The sequence below is a fragment of the Phascolarctos cinereus genome, unplaced genomic scaffold (genome assembly GCF_003287225.1).
Source record: "Phascolarctos cinereus isolate Bilbo 61053 unplaced genomic scaffold, phaCin_HiC Scaffold_1;HRSCAF=81, whole genome shotgun sequence".
NCBI lineage: Eukaryota > Metazoa > Chordata > Mammalia > Diprotodontia > Phascolarctidae > Phascolarctos > Phascolarctos cinereus.
In genome coordinates, this window is record NW_027555514.1 from 132,317,248 (window position 1) to 132,329,747 (window position 12,500).

Consider the following 12,500-nt stretch of genomic DNA (forward strand, 5'->3'; position numbering starts at 1 on the left):
ACTCTTGTCTTCATCCTTAACAGTTATATAAGGATATTATTTCTCATGTGTCTTTCTTCTCTTGAAAGCAGTGCCTCTGATGAACAGACTAGGCAGTAACAATCACCACACATACATATGTACATACATATATGCACATATACATATATATATACATATATATATATGTGTATATATATGTGTGTGTGTGTGTATATATATATATATATATATATATATATATATATATATATATATATATATATATATATATATTTTCACCTAACAACATTATTCAGATTGGGTTAAAAAGATAAAGGAACTAAACAGGTTTGGCTCAAGATATAGTGTGAGAATACGGACTAAGACTTCTTCACAGTCACTATAATTGTATATTGTTTACCAACATGGGGTAGAATCCAACAATTAATAATGAAAAGTTTTCTGTTATATGTTAAAGGCAATCATAGAAAATTTATCTAAAACTTAAAGGTGATGGAAGTTTATTTAAAGTATGAATTGTTTCTACTTGGTAAAATTAAGCAATAATTCTTCTAGAATTATTAAGGAACAATAATACTTGAAATCAATTTATGAGACAACTCATAGGGTAAACAAAAATCGAGATGCCTACACTGGTAGGAGCCATTTACTGTAAGTTATTCTTCCCTTTATTCAAAATCCTTCCTGTTGTTATAAAAGGGAAGCAAAGCCACTGTTTTTTAATCCTCTTTCTCAGATGCCTCTGCACAGTTGAGTTTCAACCCTCCCCCACCCTTCTATCACCACAACATCCACAAAGCTTCTAGGTAAACTATTTTCTTAACATAGATGTTATAATTCACTTCATAAGCCACAGTCTCCTCAAACTTCTCATAGCATGTCACAAAAAAACCACAGCACTGAATTTGGAGAACATGTCTCATTAATATTTCATTTCAGGACAGTTTATTTGCATTAACTATACTAACATAGGTTATCACACTGCTTCAAATCAGGGAACCTAAAATACTATAACAAAGAATGGACTAGGAGCAAGCCCTTATAAACTACAGCCATTAGTTCTGTCATCCTATAAAGTTAATGGATTGGAAAAAAATGGTCAGTCTATGGACTAAAAGTTGAAATTTAATTGAAAGGAAATGTTTTTAATTGTAATGGGGTTTTCATTGGCATGAAAAGTTGAATGAATGCTAATATGAGGGTGAACATTGATGTATGTTAGTAGCAATATAAAATGTGTAAATATATGAGATACACACAATAGTGCTTCAACTTTTCCAAGTACAGTAATTTAAAAAAAAAATCAAATTGCAGGAAAGATACACATTTTGTCTCAAAGGTTTCCTTTGGATTCTGCCAGAAGGAAAAATACAGGGTGCTGAAATAAGTGATGAGTGTGATGTTTCTATGATGCTCTCTCCCATTTTAGTGTGACTTAGGGAAGTAGTAGTGAAATTTTTCAAAATGGCTTGTTTGATTGGGAATTGTAACAGGAAATATGATTGGATGAATCTCAAAATGCTTGCCAAAGAATTAGAAGCCCTATAGTTCGGAAGTATGAAAGTACTTATAAAAACCAATTCTCTCTGCACACACCAACATTTTAGAAGTGTAGCCTATTTATGCTTAGAATAAGAAATTCTATTTGATACTGAATCATTTTTTGATATTTACACAAAAAACCTCTCTCTAAACAGAAATCACAAATCAAGATCATTTTGATGTAACAGCACTGAGATATTTTAAAATGAAAGTGCCTTTACCCAAAGAATGTCTTTTATAAAGAGTAACAAAGAAATTATCTATAGAAGCCTTGATAAGTTCTTTTTCTCTTAATATCTCAAAGAGGAGGAAAGAGTTAAAAAATGCCTAGCTCAAGCCTTACTGTACTTCAGTTCTAAAGTTATTATGATGCTGAGCGCTTGTGGCTTGTTGTTAAGGTGCTCTTGCTCTATACCCTGTAGTCTACCATTTGTAAACACATCTTTTTGATGTTTCTGCCAACATCCTGGCAACAAAGCAGTGCAATTTCAAATGAGCTAATTAACTTAATTGTTGATGAAGCATGAAACAGTTCATTCACCCTGTTAGCTGCACCATGACAACATAAGAGACTCATCCTGTGAAGTTACTCATCTCCATAAGCTTATCTGTAGCTTTCATGTAGATCTGCTATATGCTAAAAATGGACACGTAAAAAAAGCTCTCCAAAACATGTCCCATACTATCTAATAATACTCATTTATGTTTTTTAAAATAAAAATCACAGTATGTGAAAATTCAACATTCAAAAATATTTTGATCTCAAATAACCAGAGAATGTATATAACATACTGCCCAAATTCTGCTTTTTTTAATGTGTCAGCAACAAGTAGAACCTTTAACATAAGCCTGTTGTTTCTTCATTCAACTAGTCAGCTTGATTAATTGCCTAATTTGTAATTGTAGTTCTGTGAATTTGAAGTGATGTCATCATATGTATGACGCACCAGGAGATTACAGGATACCCTAAGAAGGTTTAACAAAAGGAAAATAAAATCTATTGCTATAATTCCCCCATGTGAGAACTTACAGACTTTTCTGAAAACACTCATAACATTTCTGACATTTTTTCATGGAATTCTTATGCAAAATTTGAAAATTAGAAGGGAAACTGGTTTTCATATGAATTGCATCTTTTCCAAAATTAATGATGATATTTAGAGGTGAACAGAAAGAGAATATGCCTTCTGAAAACCCTAGAAGTTTTGAATATGAAGTAGAGGATGATGATTTTGACCTTCTACTAATGGCTATGGCTTTCCAGTGGTTGAGAAAATATATATAACTTGTAGAATTCTTAATGGTGAAACTTTACTTTCTATCTTTGTTTTTCCTGAACTTTTAGCAAACAACCTATCCAAGGAAGAAAAAGAAACCTACTTTAAAAACTGTCCAAAATCTTCACAAATGCTTTCACAGCCAGGCCATTTGCAAACTCCATGGCCATAGAGTGTATGAGAGGCCCCAGTCTCCTCATGTGACGAGCTGTAGCAAAAGAAACAGCGTCAGATTCATCTCAGAAGCCATAATCGTTGGAGGCTGCTAGCGCCTGTCAGGTTACGATCAGTGACAAACAGGTCAAAACAGGTCAATTCAGCTCAGAGTAGTCAGAAAAATTTAATCGTTCTATTGAATAGTTCAACTGCCAAGGCTAGATGATGTTCCAATTAGAGAAGAAATAGAGCCAAAGACGACTGTTAATAAAGGATGAAAAACTAAGATGACTGTATAATACCATATGCTAATTCTGCCATATGACCTTATTGTAACATTTTACCTATAAATAAAAAATATGTATATTCAGTTGTGGTCAAGTTAACACACACACAGATGCGGAAACAAATATTTAAGTATTACAAATGTTACTATAAAATATTTGGTACATTCTACTATAAGAAGATAGGCACCTTTTAGGTAATTTAAATTGTTTCATATTATGTGTGTTTATCTCATATCTATTAGTTACAAATGGCTTTTTTAAAAAAAATGGATTCCATTTTGAAACAGCTTGTATTATCTGTATGTAATTACAAATTTTTCATCACTAAGTATATCAACTACAGATCCTTGAGAAATCACCCAATTTCTCTAATGTAAAATCATCAAACTAATTTCAATTAAAACAGTAGTATGAAAGCATTCATATGCATGCCATCTTACAAAAACTATTCATGAAAAAAATGCTGGATACTCAAAGGAGAACTTGAGATAGGCTCAATATATAATGCATTACTAAAAGTAGTGCAAAAATTGAACGTCCTATTTCTTTGGGGGGAAAAGTGTTTATGATCAAAAGTTTGTTACACCTGTCCTTGTAACAGATTATTCTCAATCTAATCAAACTACTAAATATGTGTATTGTTGCTGTAATAGGCATGGTGTAATAGGCTATTTAGTTTGCTAAGAAATTCAAAATTTCTATATTACAGCTAGAAAAAAGGTGTTAAGGTTAAACTATTTAAATTGAAAATTTAAAATAAATTTTTAAAGTAACATGACATAACCTATAAATATATGTAAAAGTTAACAGAAGTTGATGGTGGTATATGGGTTACCTTACACTATGATTTTTTTCTACAGGACCGAAATAAAATAGAAAGTTTAGAAATTACCCATAAACAGTAATCAGTCCTAGTAACATCCTCTCAAAACCATTTTCCCCTCACAGGAATTTTTTTCATGGTCAGATTATTCCTATAGTAGTTTTAACTCCATGTTGAAGTATTTACATGGTTTTTGTTGTAGCTGTAGGCAGATCATTTTCTTATAAATCATGTCTTAGGTATTACCATGAAAATATTCTTAATACATATATTAAAAGGTACCTATATTATTGATATTTCATATATAGTTTTAAAACTGTCCAACTATTTTTTTAAACTTACAAAACCATATATGAACATAGGTATACATAGTTGTTCTAGTTTAAATTTGTGTATGTATATATGGTATGTAAATACACAGTGCACATGGTTGCAAATTTCTCATAGCAAAGAACATCAAACTGGCCCACAACACTTCACTTTTAAAATTCCTTTAGAAAAAAATCCTGATTCACAGTTAGTTTGAAATTATTTTTTCTGTAGACAAAACACCCACCTGTAATGTCTTGCCTGTAGATATTTTACCTTCTTTTTTTAAAAGAAAGAAAAATAGTTCACAGTTCATTGGGCTTTGTATTTATTTCTTCCCACTGTACATTTTGGCATTAAGAAACTAGTTTTTATTTCTAGTTTTATCAAAGAAAAAAACCTAAAGCTTTGTGATAGATAAGCACAGTAGAAATCCCATCAGAATTACCTGTCTCGCCTTGCATTTAGAACTGAAGACTGTCCATTCACTATAGAATGATGAGTTATTGGTGGTGATGCTTTGGAAGTGGTGGAGGAGGTAGTAGAGGAGGAATTGTTAGTAGTGAGGTCTAGCCCTCCATGTTTAATGCCATTGTCTTCCATACTGTGAACTCCAGTCACTTCTTTCCATAACTGCTGAATCTCAGCAGGACTTAAGCCAGCTACAAAAAGAAGGAGAGCCCCACTAATATAACAAAATAAAAGTTTCATATAATGAGCTCAAGGTTATTAATGGATTAATGCCAACAGTAAAGGTGATGATTACTTCCCTGTACAATCAATAAGTTTAAAAATCATTTTACTCCATCAGTACACAGTAAATCTAATTGCTTTTCTCTTGTTCCCAGTATTTTTTGTTGAAGACCATCAATTTTAAGATAGTTAAGATCATTTTTATGGCATGACTAAAGGTCAAAAAAGAAGTAAGTTTTATTCAAAAAGTAATTATTAAATATTCATAAAAATTTTTATTATTGTCCCTAATACTGGAATTTCAAAAAGAGCTGAACTGGAAGTGACTTCTTAATCGGAAATGAAAGGGGAAGGAAAAATGGAGATCACAATTATTACCCAGGCATTGTTTTTCTTTTCAGTTTAAAATACACCCCCATACCCACACTCACACACAGAATCAATTCTGTTTCTATTATACACAAACTATAGAGGAGATGTGGCTATTATCTGGGTCTTTCAGTTAACAGCAAAATAACTAAACCGGACATTTTTAGCACTCTTCTTGGGGTTCAAGTATCCAATAAAACCATCTGTGTGTAATTCAAGTACACCTAATATTTATATGGATTAAGACAAACTATTTTGCTACAAACCTGGCATTAAGGGGAGCCCAACTTTTCCTTCTTCCTAGGCTGCCCCAGCCAGAGCTGGCACTGAGGAGGACTCCTCTTTCTCTTCCCTGCTGCAGACACCCTCACCCCTTAAACTTTCTGCCAATGTTTTCCCTTCCTGGCTCAGCTGATTCTCATCCCCATACTTGCCAGACAAAAATCAGAATATCCTCTTCACTCCAACCCTGGATCAATTTCCTCCTTTCCAATGGTGGTGAGCTGCTCCTATGAGATACTCACTTCATGTATCTTAAGAATTTAAAGGCTCTGCCAGCTGCCCTATTGTGCACATCTCCAGGATGTGCTATCCACCCTGCAGCTGACTTTATCTACATGTGTTGTTCTCACTTAAAGGGCCCTTTAGAGCAAGGGCTGTCTTTTTCTATTTATATCTTCATTGTTTATCAATGGTATAAAGTAAGAACATAATAAAATCTTCAAACTTATGTTTTCAGTGACTAATTCGGAAGGTGATTTGATCAAACAACTTACATAGGATTTAAAACCAGGAAAAGGTTCATTCTACAGTCAATGAAATGAATACAAGGACAAAATTAGAATATGGCTGTATCTATACACACACACACACATACATGTACACACACATATATACATATACACACATATATACATACATATATGTATGTATGTGTGTATACATATATACACACGTACATACATACGTACGTACATACATACATACGTACATACATACATACAGAGAGAGAGAGGACCTTAAACTATTCTAGCTATGACTTTGGACCAACTGATCAGCAGAATCTACCTATCCTAATGTTGTATATATGATTGTTAGATTGAAGGTTATATAGCTTGAATATATATAGCATAATCTGAAACTTTCAAGGGACAAAAAAATCTATGTTTCCAAAAGTCTTTTTTTAAAAAATCAATTAATTTCCACATGATCTTAGAAAAAAAACCAACCTTATTATCAATGCTAAAAAAAATTACAACTGAATGAAGACTGCAAAACAATGTGAAAATATGTATATGTGATTACTTATACAGTATGTATATAATCTGTGAAGAGGTAGATTGAGACAATTATTCAGACAGGGCAGAAAATCCACTTTGATATGACATCCAGCTAATATGCAGTAAAACTTTTGCTTTGTTTTAATTAGGTGACTATGATCCTGACTGTCTGCTTCCCTCTTTCTGACTAATGCAAGGAACTGCAATCTAAGTAAAGAAATTTTAATATACTTAAAAAGGAAAAGTGCATAATAACCAAATTGTAAAATTCCCAAAACTTGTAACAACCAATTTCTAATTATTACTGATGATTGTTTTCTTAAATTTTAGAAGTGACAGAATAATTATGAGATTTTAGTGAAACATAGTAATGTGGATAAGCTAATAATCCAAGCAATGGTTCCTAAGTGTTAGGTATCCCCAGCATCTAGCACAGTGCTTTGCACATAGTGATTGTTTAAGAAATGGTTGTTGTTGAATAAGTGAATGAATGAATTTTAAAGAACTGACAAAGCTTAATAGCCTTATAACAAGACATGGATAAAAAGGTGCTTGAGATGGTGTAACTCCTGTCTGTGCACACAGATATTTACTAAATTATATCATCTTAATATCAGTCTTTCTGGTGTGTTGAAGTAAATAGTTTTACTCAAATTAGGAAGCTTCTGATGCCATATGTAGCACATATATATAATATATATGTATATACATACATGATATGTATATACATATATATAATATATATATGTATATACATATCATGTATATATTCACACATATACACATGTATATATTTAATATATATGAGTCATATTTTTTCTATATTGATGTGATTCACTACAGCTTCCCACAATCAACTGTACACTTAATTTCATATAATGATTAATTAAGCTACAATTAAAACTGACATACACTACTCACACCCACCTGGGTTCCAAGTATGGAAGTTATATGGCCACAAGGTATAAGCAATCTAAGGACACTGTTTACTGAATACAACAGCTAATAAATGATAAGTGGTAGTAATACAATTAACATGTGCTAGACTTCTCATTATTTCCAATTTAAATTTATTGGCTAATAACTGCTCATCTCTTAGTTAAATGGTTTCAAGTCACTCTTAGGAACTACGCAAGTTACTAATGTTAATAAACTCAGGTCTTGTTCTGAAAATGGATGAAAAGCTTAGAGGTTGTTTCTACTTACCTTTCAAAGGCAGTAGGTTTCTACTTTAAATTCTATGACCAATTAGTCTTGATTACTCCATCTTTTTCATAGGGTGCTGTCAAAGTGCTATGGATAGGTTCTCTCTATAGAGTTTCATAAATCAATGATTGAATCAAACCTAATCGGTGGGTAGAAAGGCTCTCTCATATGTAGTAGGTAAAGGGAAGAAAGGAGTATAAATGACCTCAGGAGGAGATTACTTTGGCAACATTAGCAATAAAGCATTTTATCTCATTACCTAAACCTTCCCTTGAGATGTGATGTTGTTTGTGGATAAAAAGTTGCTAAGGCGAAATGAATGTTTTTGACTGTTAACTGAAATTAGTGAACATCATATGTGATTTTTATCAATTAATCTATATTATTGCATTTCATGAGTTTTCACTGGGTAGACACAGAAGGGTGAAAGGAACTATAGAATTAATCTAACTCATTTTTTTTCAAGGACAGGAGTTTACCTAATCAGTCTTGGAAAGATAACTTTTTTAAAAAGTATATATAACAAGTGAGTTTACTCAGTTTTACATATGAATCCATTTAGAATATAGATAAATGATGCTTAGTATCCTAAAAATTTCTGCTACAATTTACACATTTCTTTGTATTCTTTTGTCAATGAAGATGAATAATTTAATTTTTATCACTATCCTTGATAGTTCTGATGACCATTTGGTGAGCTCTTCCTTGGGTTAAGTAATTTTTGATTTATTTATCTACATTACCAGCATGATCAATTAAGGGTACTTTTTTTTTTTTGCCAGGAGTAGAATAACTCTAGGAGAATTACTCATTGATTCTTTCATGTAACATTACATATATAACCTAATATCACAATACATCATTAATTCAGACTCCACTAATTCAGATTTTAAATGATGATGAAAATAACTGACGATTATATAGTACTTTGGGGTTTACAAGGCACTTTACATACATTATCTCATCTGATAAGTTGATTCAAACATAGTATATGTAATCACAGAATATTAGAATTGGAAGAAACCTCAGACATTATCTAGTTCAACCCTTTCATTTTAGAGATGAAGAAACTGAGATCCAGAGAAGTGAAATGATTCTCTGAAATAATTTTCAGTCTCTTTCTTTGAAGGTAATCTTATCTAAAATTGTTGGGGGTTTTTGTTTGTTTAAAAACAACTAAGGGTTTTTCCCCTTTATTTTCAGTTTTTGAGTCCAGTAATTATTAAAAATATAACTCAGACTTTTTCTACATAATGTATATAAATTATAACATAATTTATATACATTATATATAGATTACATATACTATAATATAACTTTATCTGATCTTATAAGTTCTTTTGAATAAGGACCTTATTTGGAGATCATAAAACTTCATTTCTTTAAATGTATACCACCACACAGACTTTTTGCTGCTGGACTGGCCTCCATCCCATTCTTTTGAATTGGTGATATTTTTTCTACATTATTTGAATCTTCTGCACTTAAGTACATTTTGAATTTATATTCAGTTAGAGATGCAGTAACCCCATGCCCCACCCTATTCATATAACTCTGTAAAGTATGTGAGAGATATTATCAGAGCAATGTAGTATTCAGTAATTTTTTTAAGTTTGTTTGTCAACAATTGAACTTTAAGGCCAGTTCTACACACTAGCTGAAAACATTATTACGTACATACCTACAAGCCTGCTCTATCTATACTTGATAAGTCATTAATGAAATAAATTATTTTTCCTTTAAAAAAATAGAAAGAACATGGGAATCAAGAGACCTGCATCTGACTAGTTTTTTAATTCTAGGTGAGATGCTTCTTTGGGCTTCAGTTTATTAAATAAGGCTGTTAAATTGGATTATTTCCAAGGGCCTCTTATGGGGTAACATTTTTCTGAGTTTATGAAAAATTTTTTTTAATCTATAATGACTTTTCAATAGATCGGCTTTTTCACTTGCGTTATTAAGATGAAATTTCATGTTCCAAGAATACACACACATACACACACATACACACACACGCACACACATGGTTTATTCTAAGTGTATCATTTCTCTCTGATCTCTAATTTATATTTAGCAGTCCTTTCACCCTTTAGAGTATCATCATCATCAGAGCTTTCACATACTTTTGTTTTTCTTTTTTTGGGGGGGGCGCTAGGCAGTGGGGTTAAGTGACTTGCCCAGGGTCACACAGCTAGTGTTATGTGTCTTAGGCCGGATTTGAACTCAGGTCCTTCTAGATCCAGGGCTGGTGCTCTATCCACTGTGCCACCTACTTGCCCTTCATATAGTACTTTTATTCTCTCAAAACCCCCAAAATACATGTATGTGTACATATATGCATATATAGTCTGTGTGTGGATATGTATATATGTGTATATGTACACATACACACATGCATATATAATTTGATCATAACAGAGGAATATGCTTGTGCCTCAACAAGAATTTCTGATTTGCACAGAAGGTATATCCAGACTGAACTAAATGGCTTTAGATTCTTTGGAAGCAAGAGACAGTGTGGGGTAGTGGATAGAGGGTTGGGTCTTGGAATCAGGAAGACATGGGTTTAAGTCTTACTTCTGACACACCTGTTGCAAGTGTGATCATAACCAAGGCAATCAGCCTTTCATTGCTTGAGTCAGTGATCTAAGATTGTAAGTTCCAGAGAAGATAACTGATGATCTTCATTAGTGGAAGAAATCTGCACATGCTGAGTTCTCTCCACTGATGAAATCATAGGTCTGAGTATCCACCAAAAAAAATTTCTGGTTTACAACTACAACAAAAAAATAATGCACTGAGCCATCATTCTAAAAAGCTTTAGAGTGTGTATGCTGTATGTACATATAGGAAACATAAAAACAAGAGTTAACTGAAACAAAGGCTAGTAGTGAATGAATCAGAGTGACAGTGAACTTTAATTTTTCAGTATACTGAAATGAATAATTTTCAAATGTTTTAAGCTGTAATGAAAAATCATAACCAAGTATGAACACCTGTATGGTAATAAGACAGTTACCAATTAACCAACCAAAAATAATTTATTAAAAATTTATTAATTTTCTACTGTGTGTCCAGGTAAAACAAAGTAGGGAATTAATAATACACATAAAATGCTAAATTACTTAGATAATTGAGAAAAAAGTAGTCTTTGATATGTACATGTATGATTCAGGAATAATCTAATTTCTCTGTGTGTGTGGGGGGGAAGAATGGAGGGAAGGGGAGAGAGAGAGAGAATCTGTGTATCTTTTTTTTTTTTAAAGATAGTAAAAATAAAGGCTAATAATTCTTCTTTGTAATTCCAGGATGCTGGCCTACCAGTTATGAATACAGGTTTCATATTTAAAAACACAAATCCCATGTTTTATGCTGTATTTATGTAAAACTAGCAGTCAGAAGAGCAGCAAATGTTTTAATTAGCCCAGTTCATTAAAGCTAATCTATTTGAGGAAACCTGAACTAGATTTATTTCCTCTGAGTTACATGGTGCACCTGGCATTAAGGCAATCCATGGTGAAAGAAGTCAACAAAGTATTTTGGTCTTTTACACTGGATCATTAGGACAAGTGATGCTAATCTGGCACAAGTAAAATATATGAATTATTTTATTTTGTCTTATTCAAAATGTAAGATTTTCTGTGACTATCCAGGGTTTTAAAATTCAGCATATTTATCACACTTTCCACCCTCATGAATTTCATAACTCTTAGTATTTAGTGGAAATGAGGGGAAAAGGGGGAGGTGAAATCAGTTTTATTGTAATTACAGAAGTGAACTAAAACCAAGAGTAAGCCATAAGATAATTGCATTCTTATTTTACAAGAACACAATGAAACTGGAAGGGACCTCAGAAGTCACCTTCAGCTTTTTTATTAAATAGATAAGAGAACTGAGGCCCATGGCGGGCAAGTGACTTGCTTAAGATAGTACAGGTACCAAATGGAAGAGCTGGGCTTAGAATTCAATGCTCTTTCTATGACACCATGCTGTCTTCCTGAGGAATTTTAAGTTTTCCAAATGTATGTATACACACATACTCATTCACACACACATATATGTGTGAATATATATATTATGTACATATATATGTATACCTACACATATGTATATATATATATATGTATGTATGTGTGTGTGTACACACACACACACACACACACACACACACATATATATACACAGATACAATGATCTGGATAATGAAGGCCAAAAAAAGGTAACTGCCTTAGCATGAGTTATGGGCCTGAGAGACATGTCACAGGATAATAAGATCATTAGGTTTAAAACTGGAAGAGAACTTTCATCTAGCCCAATCTCACCATTTGAAAGTTGAGGAAAGTGAGGCTTTGAGAGGTTTAATGACTTGCTTAAGATCACAGAGGTAGGAAATGTATAAGCTAGGATTTGAAGGTCCTTTAACTGCAGATTCAGCGTTCTTTCAAAGATACCTTAGCATCATTGTGCCACCTATTCTGAGTAAGTGGTCCTTTTCTCTTCTTGGATCCTCCTATTTTGCTAAATTAGGATTAAAAAAAAAACCTCCTGTTTTGGTTGTTCTCAGTATTCCACTCCA

The 12,500-nt window shown here is 32.5% G+C and overlaps 1 protein-coding gene across 2 annotated transcripts in view; it reads right to left on the reverse strand.

Moving 5' to 3' along the window:
- Nucleotides 1-12,500, reverse strand: part of FOXP2 (forkhead box P2) — a 699,815-nt gene that overhangs the window by 51,457 nt on the left and 635,858 nt on the right. For both annotated transcript variants that reach the window (XM_078154200.1, XM_078154192.1), the window contains exons 9-10: nucleotides 4,825-5,038; nucleotides 2,905-3,009 (exon numbers count right to left, since the gene is read on the reverse strand). In XM_078154200.1, the coding sequence (XP_078010326.1) occupies nucleotides 2,905-3,009; nucleotides 4,825-5,038 (319 nt within the window). The remainder of the gene's footprint in view (nucleotides 1-2,904; nucleotides 3,010-4,824; nucleotides 5,039-12,500) is intronic.